Consider the following 22,367-nt stretch of genomic DNA (forward strand, 5'->3'; position numbering starts at 1 on the left):
TATTTTTCGTTCGCTCGTAACTCTTCAGTGCAGGTAGCAGTGCACCTGCTCATATTCCCTAGTCACTCACGAGTTTTTATTCTGTGTGCATATTCTTATTAACAGATCACCCCTGGGAAAATTAGAGTTTGATGTCAATATAGTTTCTGGCTGTGGGGCCCAAGACATGCATGAGTTACTGTTTCTGTTGAATGCACGGTGCCCTTCCCCACATATCTGTAGAACAGTAGGTCACCCCCTTGTGTTGTTCTGGACTCTCCTGCTTGTTGGCTTTGGTGGATAATCTGGTCTTTCAGGCATACACACATACAGTGTGCCACATGCGTTACTGGAAAACCCTGCACCAATCAACTTGCAGCATTATCAGGAAGAGGCAGCCTCTTCTGCTCTTTTCCCTTAGAGGAAAAGAGGAAGGAACAAGATGACCAGACTCAGTTTCTGTATCTCTGCTGGTTAACCTCTGCAAAACAGACAGGAGAAGGACTGCCATGCCTACAGACTGTGTAAGCCCTTCACGAAGCAGGATTCTTTAGACAAAGGCCTCTTAAGTTCAATTGGCTCAAATTCACAAAGTCCAGTTTAAAAGCAAAATCCCAAGAAATTATGTGAAACCCTGAAGAGCTCACTAGATATTAACACTGCAATCAGCATGTATATGAGAGAACAAATCCTTGAAAACAGCCTTTCATGGCTACCCTCTCAGAATCTCCCAGCAGGAGGGCTATGACTAATGGGGTATAGAGCCAGCAGCACCCGAAGTCCTGTGGTGCCTGGGACTTAAAAGGAGCCTTTACAAATACATAGAAATGTGTGGAGACCTCTGCCAGGCAGCACGCCCTGTCCTTCCCCAGTTAATAGTCTCTGAACTATTTTTATACGCTAAATTCCATGCAGAGCATGAAGGGAGGGATGAGGCAGGTGTGAAGGACCCAGGCAATGAGCTGCCGAAAGTTTCCCCGGAATTACTTAATACCGTCCACGGTTTTCGTTCCCTAATAAATGTTTTCTAACACAGATTTTAGTATCAAGGGGTGACTGCCCATGCAGAGACAGAGCTTCGTTTATAGCACTCAAAGGCATGGGTGTGGTGTGCTCTGGCACTCCACCACGGGGTGGGTGGGAACTGCGGGAGGCTCAAAGGCTGGTCAGGAGGCAAGGAGGGAGGAGAAGGTGAAAAAAAGCGCTCTTTACTGTGGCTTTCGTGGGATGGAACGGGAACAGCGTGGAAGGCAACAACTGAATTGTATAGTTTGGATGACCTGGGTAGCTTCTGCAGCAAGGAGAAGGGTCTGGTTGTCTGGTACCTGGCGGTGGGGTGTCCAGGCACGTGGACATGTATCCCAGAGAGAAAGAGCCAATCAGAGCAGGCTCCGGATTAGCGAATCTGCATGTTGAAAGGCCATCCTGGCTAACTGCCATAGATGGTCCCTCCGGGATGAACAAAGGCCCAGGGCCTCACAGCATCAGATACAGAATCCAGAGGGCCCCACTGTTAAAGAGTTTCACCTGCTTCTCGCCTCAAACGCTTGAAGTCTTGCTAGATCAACTCCTACCGTGTCTGGCTGGTGTGCAAATGATACCATCGAGAAACAAAAGTCATCATGAACCTTCTCCAACTCAACTCAGAATCTGCTTGCAAACAAAAAGCTTCACAGCCCTTCCTGGGTGGGTGCGGAGGTGAGGGGAAGGAGGAGCTGCCATAGGTGGCTCGTGTTAGAGTCAGATGCAAAAGTGGGTTCAGATCTACAGTTCCCAGATTTCCATGTATCTGTAATTTTCAGATAGCATGAAGTGTAGCAGGAAGCGGAAGAAGGCAATTCTTACTAAGGCAGTTGGTACACACACCTATTACTTGCTAACTAAATTATCATGTCAACAGAATCATCAATCTATTAAAAAAGTTAATGTATCAGGGATTAGATAAGTTAAGCCTGCTCGCTCGGGTATAACTGCTTACCAAGGGACTTGACAATCCCACTGGAGACAACTTAGTTATGTCAGAGTATTTGTCTGAGGACCCAAGCATTTCAAGGTGCTGAGCTTCATCGTGCCCAGACTATCTGCTACAGTTGTTAACTGCTCTTGTTAAAGAGAAGAGAGGGAAACAGACCACAGATGATGACAAAGCATCTTCCTACCTTGTAGTCATATATTCAGCTCTATGGCCTGCCAAGAAAAAAAAAAACAAGAATAAACAAAATAAGTAAACCAGGCGGACTCAGTGGGTCGAAGTTGATCATTTGTGACCATCTGTTATTTCAGGATGGCGAGTTAACAGAGTTACCGATCTTGTGGTAGAGAAGATGCGAATAGCCTATGATAACAAAAATAATTCAAAGTCATTATTTTCACAGCATCTCAGTCTAAAATATAACAAATCTTATAAATTAAAGAAACATGTTTCATTTGGCAGTTTGAGGCATTTTTTTTTAAACTAGAAACAGCCGATTGACTGTTAAGTTCAAATATAAAATACACTCGAAGCATATCTAAAAGTTTCCTGCTAGCTATTTGCTGTTTTGATGGACAGAAAAGCAAATCCGTGGTGTGAACTCAGTTTCCCTTAGACTAAGTCAATATTCTCTCTGAAGTATGAAATCAGGGCACTGGGAGAGAACTGTGTTCCCTAATCTAAGCCGACACACACAATAACATACAAGGACATTAAATTATACTACTATTTACCACCTTGTAAGCTAAGAGCCTTTCAGAGTCCTGTCATTGGAACCACCAGCTGCTTCCCATGCATACATATGGTCACCTTCTTGTAAATAACAGGACTGAACTGTTCTAGAATGCTTATGGTCCGCCTTCATTTCACATTTGCAAGCATCCACGGCTGCTGTCTGCTCTTCATGCATCCAGGGGCAGTGCGGTAAGGAGTGGGTGGGTAGAACCATTCAGCTGGTTTGTTTACAAAATGAGGACCCTGTCCTGAAGAAGTCTGAAGCTATAGCGGGCAGAGAAAGGCTACATTGTAGCACAAACAGGTAAGCCCCGCCCATCACACGACACAGTGTTTCAGACCCATAAGACAAGGCCAGGTGGACAACTTGCTGGTGCTAGTTGTCAGTGAACACGGCTATACCACAGCTGAGCCCTTCACTCTATTATCTGCTCTTGAATAAGAAGTGACACGAGATACTTCATATGTGTTGATTCAACAGGGAACAAGGCTTGTATCAGGGGACACCATTCTTCACACAGATCCAAGCCACTGCAAGCGCTGAGAAGATCAGTTCCTAGCCAGGGCGGGAGTGAGCTGAATGTGGAATGTGGTACCTGATGGGTATCCCAGTGGAGATGTCTGTGGGAAGCTGGGCTGGGCTGGCTTGGGTCAGAGGGGAGACAGGGCACAGAGGCTCCATCACTTTGGTTGTGCTGAGGCCATAGGAGCTGGCCAAAATGACCCCGGGGGAATGGATGGGATGAGCAAGGGACTGAAGGGACACACACACACTGTCTGGCTTGTCTGCATTGGTCACGGTGTCTGCTTTATTATGACATCAGTGCGATATATTAGTCAGAGCAGATCAGAAACTATTTGAATAAATACCCCTAAGCATCAAGTAAGCAGTAAGTTCCACCCAGTGTTAGCACTGTCTCCTTACTAATCTTAAGAGAGGCACTTAGTAACCTCAGCTCACAGGCTGGCCTAGAACTCCCGAACTTCCTGCTTCTGCCCCCTTGGGGGCAGTATTTGTATGGTACTGCCACACCTGACCTAAGCCCTTTATATTAAATATGTTAACTCACAAATCTCGTAACAGCTCTTTTAAAGTTACTTATTTTATTTATATGAGCACACTGTAGCTGTCCTCAGACACACCAGAAGAGAGCATCAGATCCCATTACAGATGGTTGTGAGCCACCATGTGTTTGCTGGGAATTGAACTCAGGACCTCTGAAGAGCAGTCAGTGCTCTTAACTGCTGAGCCATCTCTCCAGCACCTCACAACAACTTTTGTGAGGTAGCTTCTATTATTATTATTATTATTATTATTATTATTATTATTATAACTTGTTTAGAAAGAGACTGAGCACATAAGAACATGACCCGTCCCAGCTCTTGTTAATATAGTGTGGCCCTGGCAGTAGGGTTGAGGTTTATTTTAGTGACAGATCTGAAGTTCCAAGTACTACATACACTACCTTAAGAAATGTGGCGGTTGGGGTGGGGATGTAGCTCATCGGTAGAGCACTCGCTGAGTGGTCAAGAAGCTGTGAGTTCAATCCTCATCACACACACACACACACACACACACACGAGATAAAAATCATCTTGTTTGCAATTTAAGAAATAATTAGTTGCTATATCTGAGCAAAAGTAGAGAAATGTCCAGGTCCTAAGGTGTTTTACCAACCATCTGTTTCGGCAGCATCAGACCACATAAAGTGATTAGGCCAGGCTCTCCATATTCACATATCTGTAATTTTGGTTTTTAATTGTGTGCATGTACACACAGACATTCACATACACACACGCACATGCACACACAAGCGCGCACACACATAGGCACATACAGACACATCGAGACATTCACATGCACACATACACGCAGACACATGCACATACACATGCATGTGCGCGCACACACACACACACACACACACACAAAGCTAAGTTTCTGGGTCGGGGAGGCGGTTTAGTTGGCAAAGCATCTGCCATGAAGCATGAGAGCTTGAGTTCAGATGCCAACTCCCATGTAAACCTGAGCGTCATGGCACATGTCTCTGACCCCAGTACTTGGTAGGGTAGAGACATGTAACTCTCTGACGGTCTCTGGTCAGCCAGCCTAGCAACGTGGCAAGCTTCTTACCTCAGTGAGAGATCCTGTCTCTAAACCATAGCGCAGCATGATCCAAGAATGACATTGTGTGCCTACCTCTGAGGCGTGTGGGCAGGCATGCGTGGACACCTGCATGCACATGTGCACACGTGCACACCCACACTCAAACCTAACTTTTGTTTTCCCTTTGGAAAACCCTGGTGAACAATCCTAGAAGAAAGGAATGGATCCCAGTGTATGCGTTTATCTGCCTAATATGCCTAAGATAAAATGCAAAATAATGAAAGATGCAATTAAAAACCAAAATTACACAGATGTGTCAAAATGCAAACTAATACACATTTAAGCTGGGGAGCGTGGTCTAATCGTTTCTACGTGGTTTGATGGAGAGAAACCACGATGACTGATGATTGTGAAAAGTAAAATACCCTACAACCGGGAAATTTTGCGATTTTTTTTGTTGTTCAGACACCCCAACTAATTATTTCCTAAATTGAGAACAAGATAAACAAGATGATTTCTATCATTTTGCTTTCATTGACGGTTAATAGTATGAGATAAGAAATTAAAAACCTAGCTGGGCGGTGGTGGTTTTTTCGAGACAGGGTTTCTCTGTATAGCCCTGGCTGTCCTGGAACTCACTTTGTAGACCAGGCTGACCTCAAACTCAGAAATCCGCCTGCCTCTGCCTCCCAAGTTCTGGGATTAAAGGCGTGTACCACCACCGCCCGGCTGAGATCTTATTTTTAAATCAGCATTGTCATTAATGGATCAATAACATACAAGCAAGGAAGAATCACCGTCCAAAAGAGCTGTGAATGTGTCCAGTGCTCTGGAGGCTTAGATTTCAATCACTCGCTCTGGAAACTTATTATTTAATTATTATAAAAAGTAAGGAGCCCCTACCCCTACCCCATATAAGACACTTGGATAGGAAAAAAAACCCAGGATTAATTTTTTCTTGGTAAAAACAACTCTTTGGACTATTTTTTCAGGCATGAGGGAGTGTTGCTGAGATAGAGATCAGCCTTGCTCAGTATCCCGGGCTCCCTGTCCATCCTCCTGCCTCTGCCTCCCAAGTGCTATGACTGCCATCTGGGATAAAGTGGTTTCTTTGCGTTCTCTTCCATTTGACTTCAGAGTTGTGAAGTGAATTACTTTTTAAATTCAAATGCATGTTATTTAAAATGAAGGCTGTGGACAACTTGAGGTAAGGAAAAAAAAGGTAGAGAATAATATTTAAAATGTATCTATCTTGAGCTGGACAGAGGTACCTTTGATTTGTCCCCTAATGAGGACTGATAAAGAGCTGGTGGCTATCCTTCCCAGCCCTTTTTCTTTCTGAACGCCATAGTCTACTGTGGTGCTTTTGTAAAAAGACATAATTATCCACAATCCGATTATCTTTTGAAAGAATATTTGTACTCCTACTCAAAGACAGACAATGGATTATTCCAAGATAACCCACTTAATTCCTTTGTCAAAAAAAAAAAAAATCTTGTCATGCCTAGGACAAGAAACAATGTAACAGAGAGCTTGGCTCCCACTGTCACATTTTTCTGTGTAGTGAAATTGCACAGATATTTCCACCCTCTTACTTCCAAATACCTTACACAAAGAACCTGATATGAACAGGAAGGCTCATTACTAGATTTAAAACAAAACAAAACAAAAACCGGTGTCCCAGTTTTATAACTATCTCATTTACTGTGGCCGATTTAACTTTCATTCAGAAAGAAATGATATCCCTGAAGAGCGAGCAGCCTTGTTGGGATGAGAAAGAAGAGGGTGACTTTGAGAGCCCATGCGTCTCTTTCTATTTTGGTACCTTTTAAAGCCTCGGGATTCTGAGTTTAGAGAAGGCCGCTTTAAGAGTCTGATCCAGTTGCTTCTCTGTGTAGTAAATCAAAGAACTGACGGGGCCCACTGGTAGCCTGCCAAGAACGGGCAGCAAGGCGGGCCAAACACATGTCTGTAGTTAGAGTTTCATCTGTGGACGATCAACTGCTAAATCCCTGGGCTAGGCTTCATTTGTTTTACTATGAAGGCAGCTTTTGCAGCATTAAGTCTGGGAGGATTCAGAGGTATTCCTATCCGAAATGTCAAGCCTGTCCCCAAACCACCACTTACCTCTGGACTGCTGACCTCACTTAACCAGATGGGACTTGGACTCCTTCCTAAGAGATCACCATTGGACTGTTTTTCCATGGGACAGGCGCCATTAACTCGGTTAAGCCTTCTCTGTTGTACGTCTACTAACACTGAACAGGGCTCACATGGAAAGCCAGCAGGTTTATGAGGGGTGAACGTTTTAAAAGTGAAGTGCGTCTCTCTCATGCTCAGCCTTTCTTGGAGGGTTAAACCCAGCAGCAGTGAGTGGCCAGCAGCTGATGGACTGTCAAGCTGCCAGAAGTTACTGCGTTAAGAGCAGCAGAGGTCGGTACTCAAGTCTATGCATGCTACTCCGACGAAAACCAACCAGGTCCCTTCCACAGACTTTACTGAGTGTAACGAAGCTATGTCATGGGGACACTGGAGCTCACTGAAAGAAATTCCAAGACAAAGGAATCCTGGCTTGGTGTTGACAAGGTATGATGGCTTTACACAGTATGGCTAAGGACAGCCTTTGGCAAACGGTCTCAGACTACAGGCCAAAATGTAGCCCGATCCAAGAGTGACATGGAGAATAACATTCACCAGTGTGGCTTTTCTCTCTAGGAGACATAAAAGAATGTATGCTGAATGCCGACCATAAAAGCTTCATTCAGAACGTGGCTCTGTGCCACACTAACGCTCGCCTGCTTACAGTGCCAAGAGTGAGCGCACCCTCATGGCTCGGCGCCCCCAGTCTCACCAAGTCCACAGTGGCTCTCAGTCTTGGAGGGAGCACTTTGGTGTCTGAGAGCATTTAAAGCATTTCTTCACACTGAGGAGAAGTTATGCTCTGGGGGCACCAAGGGACCTCGAGGGCATTTGCTGAATATATCAGGCACTCGCAGAAAATGGGAGGAAAAAGGGAATTTATTATGAGAATCAGGGGTGTAGGACATGGGTATTTAAGAAAACTATTCAAAGGTAAAGCTTAAGTATAAAGTTTTAACCTACGGAAGAGACCAAAGAACAGTACAAGCAATACCCTGCTCACCTTTACTGAGATTGTCTGTCTGTCTGTCTGTCATCTGTCTCTCTGTCCTTTAGAAAATCCTGAGCCATGCCGCGGGGAAGTAAGATCTAGACATTGTGGCAATTTTAATTTTTTTTTTTAAATTTAAGAATACAGACATTCTTCTTTTTCTATTTTTTTTGCAGACATTCTTCTTTATAACCACAGTATCATTATAACAGAGGAAAATTAAGTCAATCATATTTAACTTATAGATTATATCCATTTCCTATTATGCTTAAAATGGTCTTTATACGTTGTGCCTTTTGATTCAGACTTTAGTTAAAGTTGACCCACTGCATTGGGTTATTATTATCTTCTTAACAGTTAAGTCCCTCCCGATTTTTTCCTTCGGTAGGACTGTCTTTCAACTTGAAGGCTGGGGAACCCCGAGGACACGCATGGCGACAGCTTTTTGCCTTATGGCCATTCTCTAAGGATGAGAGGTTCTTAGGGGAGAACCATATGGTAAGGTGGCCGTAGATAAACTGCTTTATGGGCGAGAAAGATTCCAGGATGGTTGGCAGCAAGAACTCAGGTGCAGGATGGGAATCTTAATTATTTTTATTTTATGTGCATGAGTGTGTTGCTTGAATGTATGTGAACCAGTGTGTGTGTGTGTGTGTGTGTGTGTGTGTGTGTGTGTGTGTGTTTCCTAAAGAGGCCAGAAGAGGGCATCAGATTCCCAGGAACCTAACTCAGACCCCAACAAGTATTCATAATGGCCTAGCGAGCCACCTCTCCGGCTTTGGGAGTCTCTTTTGAATTTAGCCATTCATACACCTCCACCTCCCCTCCCCCACCCCATCCTGCGGCATTCTCTTTCATTTCTTACAACGCCCAGAAGGATCTAGTATGAACGGAAAACCGAAGCTTTAGAACTTCAGATGCTAAAGTAAGCCATGGCTTTGCCTATGTGTATTCATTTTTCCTTTTACATTTCTAGGAAGACAGAGAAGTAATGATGTTTGTGTAGCCCCCTCTGTTTGCAGTGCTCCCCCCCCCCCACCTCCAGTCTCCCCCAGAAAGATGAGGAAACGTAGCAGGGCCCGACTGAGAATACAGTTCAGAACAACACACGGCTCTGAGAATGCTTTGTAAGTGTTCGGTGCTATTGTTTCTGTAGTCAGACACTGCAATGCATATATGTGTGTGTGTAGATATACACACACACACACACACATATATATATATATACACAGACATATATGTACACATATCACACATATATATATATGTATATATACACACATCTATCTATCTATCTATCTATCTCATACATATTCTATCAGATCATATCTCAACTACCAACAATACTTAATGAAGAAAAGAAGTTTGCTCAGACTGGATAAACTGGTTTCTACAATCCCAAAGGGCAACAGGGCAACAGATGGGACAGGTACCAGCCCCCTCACCTGGACAGGGTGAGGTGAGAGGGCAAAGAAGCCCAAGGCAGAGGCAGCAGAGACTGGGATTGGTACTTTTGGGCCCCTGCCTGAAGGAACCTCCACTCCTGAGCCACACATCTTCCCTGACTTTACCTCCCAGATTAAAATGGCTTCTCTGAGAACACAATCATCGGGGAACTCGGATCAACTGAAATCTTATGACAACTGAAATCTTAACGTAGGGCAGCACTGTCGATTTCCAGGGCCTCACACTCACACAGACACACTGCACGCTCTTCACAGAACACACGCTCTTCACAGACACACACAGGCCAAATTGCTTCCCCATTCCCTCCCCGTACTCGACCTTCTCCGAGAGTCCTCTGCAGCAAGTCATGCTTAGCCTGCAGCTTTGTGATGAGATTACTGCCTTCCAGGAACTCTCGAAGTTTCTGCAAAAAGGCAAGGTAGAAACTTAAAACCTCCCAGTGTCAAGGAACTTCCCAGAGGGGACAATAAACCCCCGCTGCTTTATCTGTCTGTCTCCTCGAATCCCCATACTCAAGGTGTAATCTCTAGTCTAGTGGACTCAGCCTTCTCCTGAGAGCCTGTTGGAAATGCAGGCTCAGGACTCCTCCTCCTGTTGAAACAGGCTGCATTTTAGCAAACTGCCCTGTGGTGTGTACCCACGTCCCAGCAGACAGAGCCTGGACTCAAGGGCAGTAACTGCTGTGTAAGCCCTGGAGGGCTGGGTTCAGGGTGTGCCAGTAACCCTAGCACTAGGGTGGGGATAGAAACAGGAAGATTCTGGGTGCTCACTGGTTCAGAGAGAAATCTGTCTCAAAAATAAGATGGAGGAGCAACCCAATAAGCCATCTTCACTGTGCTGTAGCTCCCCTCCCCCCAGCCAGTTTTAGAGAGGTCCTAACTCCTAAGCTCTCCCCAGACTGGCTGAATCGGGAACTTTGAGGGTACTCTGGTGACCCTATTTAAAGCCAAGGCCTCCAGAAGACCCTGGCATCGTTAACTATATAAAAGTTCCCTGGGCAAGTGTGGTCCCACGCTCTGTCAAGAGAGGCTGGGGAGCCGGGAGTGGACGCACCATGAAGTAGAACTGCTCCGTTTCTTGCTGGTTGGCTCGTCTCTTGGCGATGCTGGGTTTACTCAGGTAGGTTTCTGACACGGTGGACTTCACAGACTCTGTGGATCGGCTGTGCTGGAAACACTCAGACACATCGTAGTCCTCAATGGTGACCATATCTTGGATCGTCTGGAGGGTGGCTTCTGTCGTTTTCTTGACCTGGGGACAGAAATACATTTCACGTGTTAGCGTGCTCTTCTGTGAACCCTAGACTGCTCCACGAGAGGTGGTCTTTTAGGGAGAGAATGCTTTGGAGCATAGTAGTGAGATGCCAAATCTTTTAAAGTTCAGATTCCATTTTAAATTTGAATTCAGTTAAGCTAAGAGGCTGGTACCTAACATTAGTTTCCAGGTGCCCCCCCCCCCCCGCCATGTTTTGACCTCCCAAACAAAACCTGAGCCTAGCTCCAGTCTCTAGGCTAATCCCCAACAAGACCAGAGTTTCCAGGTTACACCCACAACAAGACCAGTGTCTCCAGGTTATTCCCCCAACAAACCTGCACCCCAGGTTACAAGCCCACCCCCTGCCTAACGACCACCAATGCAGAGGGGAGCAGAAGTTAAGTCTATGATAGACTCCCAGCACTGGCCAATCATGTTAAAGGCCGCAGCAGCTTTCCAATGAGATGCTTGCACACGTACTCCCTGCTTGCTGCTTACTATAAAGCCTTGCACCGATGGACAATTGGGGCTCCCCTACCACCAAAACAGTCCTGTGTGATGGTGGTGCATTGGCGAGCCTGAGCTAGCTCAAATAGAATAAAAACCCTGCTGTAAGTTGCATCAGATTGGCTCCTGTGTATGTTTTTGGGGATCACTAACATTTCCCTGGCACAACAGTAGGTAGGGGAAGTGAGCCAGGCCAACTAGACCTCAGATCACCCATCTGTGTTGTACAGCTCACTGGAGACTGTCAATTTCATTGCTACTTACCTTTTAAATTAAGGTAAAACTACAAACCGAAAAAAATACACAGACCACACGTGTTGGAGATGGGTTCTAATGCTTTGATTCAATTGGGAATCTGTCCGAACACTAGAGGTTCTGGTCTGGAATTGATTTTTGATCAATCAATAAAGATGCCAGTGGCCAATGGCTGGACAAAGGGAGATGGGGTGGAGCCCTTACAATACGTTGCAGCAGGGGAGGAGTGAGGAATCACCATGACTGGTGGGGGGCATGGAGGGGGAAGGATACGGAGGGACATAGGAGCTGCAGGAGATAAAGCCAACGACCCACATAAGAATTCGGTAAGTGTTCGCTAGCCACTTCCCCAATTGGCCTGGGGTAGCAGGGAACAGTTTAGGAGTGTCCAGTCCAGAACCAGCCATGGTATTTAAAAATAAGCTTGTGTGTGTGTGTTTCATTCGAGGACCCAATGAACCTAGGTGGGTGGCTGGAAGCTATGACCAGCCTGGAGCACAAATCGATGTAGCCCAAACTCGATGCTACACATAGGTATACAAGCCAATGAATAATGCCAATGTGAGCACACCTAGGTAAACACCTCTCCATCCCAAAGTGTATGTTATCAATATTCTCACCGTCCTTCAAATAACCCCCACACTGGGTGTACCAAAGCTAGGAACTTATATATGCTAAGAGTAAACACTCCAGTATGAAGCTACACCTCCGTCTCTCCTCACCACCCTGCTTTCTAGCACGTTAGCGGTATCTTATAGAGACGGTATGGAATATGTCTTCAACGCCCTTCCTTTTGCCCAACGTCAAGGAGATCCATTTCTTGTGCATGTCACACTTCATTACTTGGTTTTCACTGCAAGGACAAATCATGATTCGCCCTGTGATTGACAAATGAGTATTTTTTTAGTTTTGTCTTTTATGAATTTTATGAATTATAGTGCAATGAACATATTTTGGGTGGGGGGCACACATACATGGACACAATTGCTGTACATGGAAAATGCCAGATTGTTCTCCCAAAACCGATGCTATTTATGTTCCTGTCAGCACGGTGGAGAATTCCCGTTACTCCACACCCTTGTGGACAGTTGGCACTGTCCCTCCTTTCAATTTAAGCCACAGTGTTGGTGTGCAGGGGTCTCACACGGTCTCCATAGGTCTCCTCCCGCTGTATAAGTTTGAGCATGATGTTGTATGTGGAAGGCAGCCTGGATCCCTCCTTTTGGAATACTTTGTTGAAACCTGTCAATCAATGTTCTCCTGGCTATGAGTGTTGTGATTCATGTCAGTAATTATTTTCCTGCTCTTGGCCTCAGCTTTTCACTGCTTCATTGTCAGCTAGATGAATGTGGCTTCTGCTTTTTATATTTGTGTGTGTGTGTGTGTGTGTGTGTGTGTGTGGGCGCGCGTGCACATGTGCATACCACAGCATCCAACTGGAGGTCAGAGGACCACTTTGTGTAGTCAAGTTCTCCTTCCACTTTTATATCTCAGGTCGCCAGGCTTCTGTGGCAAGCATTTTTATTATATGTTCAATATTCATTATGGCTTGTCCATGTAGTTATTAGATTCTTTGATCTCCATTCTTTATATTTTAAAAGTAACCACTGGGATTTCTTTTTAGTTGAGTCTATTTCATCCACCTGGGAATCTTTAATCTGTGCTCATGAAAGATACTTTTCCTGCTTGACAGTTATTCTTTAGTATATGGGATGCATCCCTGCACTTTCTTGTGGCTTCCATATTCCTGCTGAGTAAAAATTTTACTATTAATCTGTCATTGCTTTGCATGAAATCTTTTATTTTTCTCCATTTTCTTTTAAAGCTTTCTATTCATCCTTGGGTTCTATAGTTTCACAATACGTCTAGGCACTGATACATACATACATACATACATACATACATACATGTTTCATGTATATGCCTGTGAATGCACATGTGTTATAATGAGAGTGTGGAGCTCAGAAGACAACTTGAGAGAGTCTCTCTTTCCACCATGCAGGCCCCAGGGATCAGATTGTCAGGGTTTAGAAGCACATAAGCAAAGGTTATAAAGACAGACTGCTTGGGGCTTGCTTTTAAACCAAGAGATTTGTTCAAGTTCTGGCTTTTCTCCTTGCCTCTTAAGCGACTGCTTCTGTTTCTGAAATTTTCTTTCCAAGACCCTCATTACAACAGGACACTCTGTTGTGTTGTCTGTCTCTTAAGCCCTCTCTTCTCTTCTGCATTTTCTATTCTTTTGCGTATCCATTCACACACACACGCACACACACACACACACACACACACAAACACACACAGAGTGGGGGCAAAAGGATCATATTATGGGGTTAAGGAATAAAAGCAGTCAATAATGGTCTGGATGCTGCAAACAAGCGTGCCGCGGGTTCAGTTAAAGGGGTGCAGAGACTGTAATAGACTCCATTGTTCCTATAGTATGAACAATGCAAGGGATGGCTATGTCTATGAAAAAGCATTGGTTTAAAAATCCCATTACTACAGGCAACAGCTTCAAAGGCCACAACTTTATACCTGTACCCTGGGTTAGAAGGCTCACTATCTTACGTCAGCCCAATGTGTGCTTGTGACATATGGAGACATTTCTAAAGAGGGCACGTACTTTGAACAGACATGAAAGAGAGCACTTGAGGACTCAACAACACTCTGATACTGACATATGCAATGGTTAGACCTGTGAGGAACTTCCATAAGCCTGGGAGTATGAGAAAGAAATCATATTTGTAAATTAAAACATACTCTTCAACAAGCAGCTTTATAGGAACAGGAAGAGAATACAGCTTACAGAATAACATGCTAATCACCCCCCCCCCAGCATGGTACACCCAATGGAGGGACCACAGGAAGCCTTCGAATGTCCTAGGAACAGGAGTGACAGCTCAGACTCCTGCTTTTAAAAGATCTCAGGGTTGATATACAATAAAAGGAAAAGACAGAGAAGAAGAAAATGAGCCAGGAGCCCTGAGCTTAGTGGAGGGGCCATGATCATCGATTTGGGAAGAAACACCTGGAAAGAAATAGGACATCATGAAAATGTTCAAGCACAGAAGTGAGGGGGTCCGTTTTCTTAGGAGCTTTCTTAAGTGGAAAAAAACAAAAAAGAATGATCAGGAATGGTAATGTAAGGTCAAGCACCATGTTCAAAACTACAGAGAAATGTTAGGACATCAGTGGAGGGTGAGAGAGAGCTTATCTAAGGAACTCTGATTCTACTTGAAACAAAGGACAATTACATTAAGGAGATGACCGAAGAGCAAGCTCCAAGTGCCAACCATGGAAAACAAGAAGGCATGAAACGCCCTATCCTCCCAAGGAGCACTGACTAAACATGTAAGCATCACCATGCATGAAAACTAAATCCACGCCTGTATCCATGATAAAACCCATGACGGAGGGCTGGAGGGATGGCTCAGTGGTTAGGAGCACTGGCTGCTCTTCCAGAGGTCCTGAGTTCAAATCCCAGCAACCCCATGGTGGCCCACAACCATCTGTAATGGGATCTGATGCCCTCCTTCTGGGTATCAGAGTTATCAAAAGCAAAAAACTAGATCTTGCGTATGAAGAACCCAAATCGGGCATTTTTTTTTTCCTTCTGCATTTTAATTCCCTTCACAGAGACAATCCATGGTGTCACAGTTAAATTTGGAGTTGCCAGGAAGAATAAGAGAATGACAGAAGCCACCAGCACTACGGCTGGGACTCCATCTCATCCCGTGGGATGCTCTCCGAGGAGAGTAACACTGGCTTCTGGCACACAAGCTGTGATAATAAGGCACAGAGGAGATTCACCGAGACAAATATACTACAGCTAACAGTGCTGTACTGATTCCTCATTGGCTGCAGGAAAATATGGGTGGGTTTGGCAGGAGCAAATGCCAAAGACTTGTCAAGGAACATGGGAGAAACACAAGCCTGTTTTTATCCTTAAGCCTGTGGATCAACATGAGTGATGGGTGATAGGTAACTTCTACGAGATTAGAAAACATTCTTATCACTGTCGATTACTATTATTCGTGTTTGTGTACACTGCTGTGGTGTGTGTGTCCATATGGGAATGTGTGCGGGCAAGAGGCGGACACTGGCTGTTTCCCTGTGTTGCTGGCTTCCTTACTGCCTTGGAACAGAGTCTTTTGCTGCACCTCTTGGCTAGGCTGGTCAGCCAGTGCACTCCGAGGCTCCACCGGCCCAGTGCTGGCAGTAGAGACATGGACTACTGTGCTCTGCTTTCATAACGCGGGTGCTGGAGATTGGAACTCAGGTCTGAATCCTTGCACAGCGAGCACTCACCACTGCCGGCTTTTGTGGGATTTACACACACCAGCTCTTAGTTGTCTGGTCCTCAGGAGAGTCTTTGAAGAAAGTCCAAAAGTCACTCTGCTGGTGTCATGCTCAAGTACACTGTGTCAGCTTGCTCGGGCAAACTGTCATCCCATCATAACCGACAGAAAGCCATCATGTCTCAGTGCTGAAGGCCGGATGTTCAAGGTTCAGTGTGGATCTCTCCTCTTAAGGCTTGCAAGGGAAGCATCTGTTCCAGGCCATTCTTGCTGGCTTATAAAAAGCCACCCTCTCTTTGTGTCTCTGGGCTCCAATTCTACCTTTTTATAGGCACATCAATCATAGTGGATTAGAACCCACCCCAAGGGCCTCTCTTTAATTTGTCGACTTCTTTAAAAACCTTTTTTTAAAACAAGGTCATGTTCTAAACCCCCCAGTATCAACATTTAGCTCTTCAACATATGAATTTGGGGTGGGGGGAGGCATAACCCATGCTGGGACACACCCTATATTATTGATAGCTTGATGCCTTAAGCTATGTTTTGGATGTAGACCTACACACTCATCTCTTTGTGAAGGCGACTTTGCCATCCACGTACTTTACTGATGCTGTCTGTATTTCTATTACACCGCCGTATCATTTCGGATAGATTCACGGCCAGGAGAAAGGGAACATGCACACACACACACACACACACACACACGCACACACACACACAGATTGGAGAAAGGGAACATGCACACACACACACACAGATTGGGTTTGTGTCCAGGCTATGGAAAGTATTTCTGTGCAGGCCAGAGATGGCAGGAGCAGAGACAACATATACACACCCACATGCACTCACACACAGTCACACACACACTCACAGTCAGTCATACACATACTTGGCAGACAGTCACACACACACACACACACACACACTCAGACACATTTTTAATGCGTCATGTTTTGGTTCTTCCCTCTCTCCTTGTCCCTTACCAGTGGTGCAGACACTAGTGACCCTGTCAGGGTATCACGGAGCAGAAAACTCAGCTCACCTTTGATGCCCTATGTGTTTTGTTGAGTGTTGTTGCTACAGCACCACTGCAGAGTCATGCTAATCCTCTGCCATCATGTTATGAAATTCATTCTCAGCAAGCAACAGCAAGGCTAGCCACAGCATCATTGCCCAGGGGCTCTTAGAACACAGCCTCTGCCTTCAGCCATCTCTCAGAAAAGCCCGTTTTCCTGAAGTCCACCCACCCCGACTCTGATTTAGTAGCCTTGTGGATGGACCCAACTCTCAAGAGTCCATGGCTCTCACGCATCTGGGATGGAATTTATAGGTTTAGAGTTCTACCTATTATGTGGCAACATGAAGCCAGGAATGACTTCTTCATCTTCATGGCACCTGTGAGTTGGGCAGGGGACCACGGGGTGCCCATGAGAGCAAGTCTGCTGGGAAAAGTTGAAGTTCAGTCCTTCTCAGGGATGCCAAAGGATTCTTAGCACAAGGCAGCTCAGTGGTTGCTCTGCTTGGCCGTTCTGAACTCTGCCATCTCTGCCAGGGACCACATGCCTGTATCCATTTTCTCGGGACTCTACTCATTCCCCTGGAGATGTTCTTGTGGATTAAAGTCCTCCCTTCTGAGAGCTAAAGCTTATTCGAAACAAACACAATATATGTGTGTACTGGCAATAGAAGACAGTAGACTGTTCTCAGCTTTGCCTTGGTGACACATCACTGAAGGTGATTTACCTAGGCTGTCATTGTATCTCGCCATAGGAAGCTGCAGGCCAGCTGGAGATGCTTAACGTGACAAAAGCCACGGAGAAGACAGAGAAGGTCCAAGACAACAATCTGAGTTATGAGCCCAACGTCTTACACCAAGTTTTAAAAGAACCTGAAGAGGAGGGTTCGCTCACAGATTTATATAATTTAGGGTTCTGGTGCAGTTATTGATACCATGAAGAAAATAAAACTTTTTTTGGTGTGTGTGTGTGTGTTCATGTCTATGATTTTCTTAAGAAGGAAGAATTTATAACTGAAATATCTTCACTTTTCCTTAATTGTACATGTCATGAAATTTGTTTTAATTGGCTTCAAAATCTTGCTTGTTATTGTTGAACATATCTTGAAATGAGGAAAATATTTTTATAAGTTTGTGAAGTTCTTCTTAGCAAGCCACTGGTGGGAGGTTTTAAGTGGTGCCATGGAATTTTATATGGGCCACTCGCTCAGTAAGCCCCGCTGAGGACTGACGAGGCGCCCCAGCCTGCTTTCTTCTATTCCCCCAAGGTTGGAGAAGCCATTTAATAACTTGAGTTGTTTCCTCTACTAAGGTGATTTACTGGCATGATAGCACAGATGTGAAGACTCCATTTTCCAGACCAAATATGGGGACACATGGTTTGAAAGTGACAAGCAGAATACTCAAAACCAGCACTGTCCTAAAGGATATGAAGGTCATGGTCACACTATTGTATGTACACGCATTCCCCACTTTTTAAAAGTGTGTGTGAGTGTGTGTGTAAGAGTCACTGTCTGTGAGAGTGTGTTTGAGTGTAAGTGTGTGAGTGTGTGTATGTGTGTGAGTGTGTGTTTGAGTGTGAGTATGTGAGTATGTGTGTGAGTGTGTATGTGTGTGAGAGTGTGAGTGTGGGTTTGAGTGTATGTGAGTATGTGTGTGAATGTGTATGTGTGTGAGAGTGTGAGTGTGGGTTTGAGTGTATGTGAGTATGTGTGTGAGTGTGTATGTGTGTGAGAGTGTATGTGTGAGTGTGTATATGTGTGAGAGAGTATGTGTGCTTATCTCTATGAATAAAGATGTGCATCTACCACATCACACGTGTGGAGGTCAGATAACTATCTTGGTTATCAGTTTGCACTTTCTGCCTTGTTTGAGATGTCTTGTTCTCTATTCTATATACCAGCATAGCTAGCCCATGACTTTCCAGAGTTTCTCCTCTCTCTACTTACCATCTTTGAGTAGGAGCTCTGTGCTACTGAGTCTAGGCATTTTGTGGGTTCTGGGGACCTGCACCCAGGCCTTTATATCTGTGCAGCAAATGCTTTTACCCATGCAGACACTTCCCAACTCATTGTTCCCTTTCTCTTCAGCTGTGCACAGTGCAAGGGGTGCTAGGTAAACAACGGGGACTGTACCACAGGAAGAACTACGACAATGGGGAGGAACTGTGCCAGAGGCTAGCTTTGACAATGAGCAGCAGCAGCAGTACCCAGCCAGGTCTTCCTAAGATGGAAGTGAAAGAAAAAGACCACAGGCTGGTGAAACATCAGGTGGGAAAGAGTTTTGACAATGTTCATAATACTTGTTTCTCAACCTGTGGTCATGACATCAGATAACTTGCATATCAGATACTTTCATTCCACTTCATAACAGTTATGAAGCAGCAACAAATTTTTTTTTTTTTTATGGTTGGGGGTCACCACAAGGTGGGGAACTGTATCAAAGGACTGTAGCATTAGGAAGGCTGAGAACCACTGCTATATAAGGAGAAAGACGACAGGAGATGTGGTCACAGGTCTGGACCTGAGGTCTTCGGGTGAAGCTGTGCCCTACTGTGAAGCATGCATTCATTTAAAAAGTTAGCAGGTAGCCATCAGAGCTGTGAAGTAACAACATCACAAGTCACTATGCATGCCCCTCAAACCGAAATTTAACTAAGTATGTTCCAAACCTTTACTTTCAGCACAGGACACCTTTACAAACATCCCCTGCTCTTCTCCCATTAGTGCAGATGCAGTAAAGACAACACTGAGAGACAGAAGTGAGCCTCGGAGAGAACTCATAAGTCCCTGTGTGCAGAGGTGGAGCCCAAGGACACATAGAAGCCACTCCTGTCACTGTCCTGCAGTGATGTGCCCCTACTGTGAGCAGGTCTTCAAAGTTTTAAGAGCAGGATATTGATCATTCTGTGCAAAACCTCCAGTTTTTATTTTATGTATCTTTTTTGCTGTTGTATCTCATGTGGTCTTGAATTCAGAATAAACCTCCTGCCTCCCCCATGGGTTGGGTCACATCACCACCATGCTCAGCAGGACTTCCATTTTGTTTTTTAAAGGAGAACAACTGAGTTTTTGTTGTTGTTGTTGTTGTTTTTTAAACGAAGCAGTGTACAGCAAAGAGAATTTATCCACAGGCCAAGACAGGTAGGTAACACAGAACTGGGGAACTCACAGAAACTGGGGGTCCAGTGAGATGGGGAAGAAGAGAGAAGGTGCCTCACTTCTCTTCTCTTGCTGCCAGATTTTCTGACTTCTTTTTTAAAAACAAGTCAAAACTCTGAAGCCAAACGAAGCAAGTCTGTAGCCTGCCAACTTTGACCTTGGGTATAACATACTGTTTTCCCACAGCATAGAGAGTATTTTCCAAGTAAAAAGGCACGAAGCAAAACAAACAAACAAACAAACAAACAAAACCCTCTGAGAGTCAACTATAAACTGTGGATCCACCAGGAGCACCTGTGGATCACCTTGCAGTGGGTGAGTATTTCATGGTCCCTAGCCACAACTGTAGCTCTAAGTCATGACTTCAATGGACTAATGGGTCCTTTAGAAAGGCTTATTTGTAGACTAACTTTACACCAGTGGTTCTCAGCCTTCCTAATGCTGCGACACTTTAATACAGTTCTGGATGCTGTGGTGACCCCCAACTATAAAATTATATTCATGGCTATTTCATAACTGTAATTTTTCTGATATTATGAATTAGAATGTAAATATCTGTGATTTCCAATGGTTTTGGGTGACCCCTGTGAAAGAGTCCTCTGACACCCGCAAAGGGCTCACAGCGCACAGGTTGAAAACCACTGTTTTACACAGAAATAACTCGCGTTGCATCTCGAGTTAAGGCTGGTTTCGTTCCCCTAGTAAGAATGGGAGCAGACAAAATGGAACCAAAAACAAAACACTCAACAGTGGGCTTTGGTCGGATTACAGTGGAGTAGAAATACATCATTCTTTAATTCCTTTTTGTTTTTATGTTTCTGTGTGTATGTGTCTGAGTATGTGTGTGAGTGGGAATACGTGTGTGTACTGTGTGTGTATATATGTGCATGTATGTGTATGTGTGTGAGTATATGTATGTTGTGTATGTATGTGGGTGTACAGGTGTGTATGTATCTAAGTATGTGTGTGAGTACATGTGTACATGCATGTGTGTGTGCATGTGTGTGTGTGTGTGGAACCCACAAGAGGTTACTAGATTCCCTTGAGTCCCAGGAAGTGACAAGCCACCTAGCGTGGGTTCTAGGGACTGAACTGGGATTCTCTGGAAGAGCAATGAGTGCTCCCAACAGCAAGTCTTGGTTCAGAGGTTCAGTCCATTATTGTCAAGGCTGGAGCATGGCAGCATCCAGGCAGGCATGGTGCAGGAGGAGCTGAGAGTTCTACATCTTCATCTGAAGGATGCTAGTGGAAGACTGACTTCCAAAGGCAGCTAAGGTGAGGGTCTTAAGCCCAAGCCCACAGGGACACACCTACTCCAACAAGGCCACACCTCCTAATAGTGCCACTCCCTGGACCAAGCATATTCAAACCACGACAGCATCTATAAGCATTTAGCCAACTGTCCAGCCCCATTTTTGAATTCTTTACTGTTTTTCAATGCAGGGTCTAATGCATCCCAGGCTGGTCTTGAACTCAATATGAAGCCCCAGGATGACCTTCAACTTCTGATCCTCTGGCCTCTACCCTGAGCACTGGGATTATAGGCTAAGTCACCACATGTCATAATGTGAGGCACTGGGGATCGATGTGGAAGCAAAGCCATAGCCACTGAGTCACATCCCCAGCTCCAGCGCCTGCATTGTCCGTCTGAGTTTGTTCTTTAGACTCCACACTCCTCCACTCTGGAAGCTATCCGTCTCTACATTGCTTCTTTCAAAGCTGTCAATCACAGGACAGCATTCAGTCTGGCCAGTTAGAGAATTCCATCTCCTGGATGGAATACAGCTATTCCATTCCAGAATACCTGAGCCCATACAATGAAAAGATAATCTCCTGTCATTGGGCAAGGATGCTGGCAGGGGATGGGGTGGCACGCAGTAGGACCATGGAGTTACAGATCCTTATCCTAAATCCCACCTGCAACCATGCTGCACAAACCAAACAATGCAGAGGCAGTTGCAAACACTGACCAGTTCTGGATTCCTTAAGTTACATTTGAGAGTCTTGACTGACAGAAAAATCTGTGCTTCTTGTTTTTACTTTACGGAAGCATGAGTCTGAGACAGTCGATGGCAAAAACAAGCATCAGAATTGAACGATTATTTTCCAGCCTCAACATATAGATATATATTTATAATTCACATTTTACAGTTCATCCTTTTAAATGTCAGCAAATAACCATGGTTCTTTCCCAATTCAAGCACTATTTCAAAGGTGATATGTATGTATGTATATATATATATATATATATATATATACATATATATATATATTTGCATTAATCTTAGAACCAATGCCACATTCAGTACCAAAATTTTAGACACGACAGAAAGGCAAATGGGGGGTGGGGTGGGATTTCTAATTTTAGAAAGAAATTGGATTAAACTAATTTTCAGGCAAACGTTGCATACTCCTTTAGAGAGAAAGGCATGCAAAAGCCTCACGTTTATCCTCTAGGAAGAGTCTTGTAGGATTCAAGGGAAGGGTGTG

At 44.7% G+C, this 22,367-nt stretch overlaps 1 protein-coding gene across 4 annotated transcripts in view; it reads right to left on the reverse strand.

Annotated features, from left to right (window-relative positions):
- The window catches only part of Srgap1 (SLIT-ROBO Rho GTPase activating protein 1), a 279,875-nt gene that overhangs the window by 44,587 nt on the left and 212,921 nt on the right, over positions 1 to 22,367 (reverse strand). For all 4 annotated transcript variants that reach the window (XM_021173833.3, XM_021173834.3, XM_085843214.1 and 1 more), the window contains 3 exons: positions 10,444 to 10,641; positions 9,709 to 9,793; positions 2,139 to 2,166 (listed from right to left, as the gene is read on the reverse strand). In XM_021173833.3, coding sequence (XP_021029492.1) covers positions 2,139 to 2,166; positions 9,709 to 9,793; positions 10,444 to 10,641 — 311 coding nt within the window. The remainder of the gene's footprint in view (positions 1 to 2,138; positions 2,167 to 9,708; positions 9,794 to 10,443; positions 10,642 to 22,367) is intronic.

Source organism: Mus caroli, unplaced genomic scaffold (genome assembly GCF_978045245.1).
Source record: "Mus caroli unplaced genomic scaffold, Mus_caroli_1 scaffold_9, whole genome shotgun sequence".
Lineage (NCBI taxonomy): Eukaryota > Metazoa > Chordata > Mammalia > Rodentia > Muridae > Mus > Mus caroli.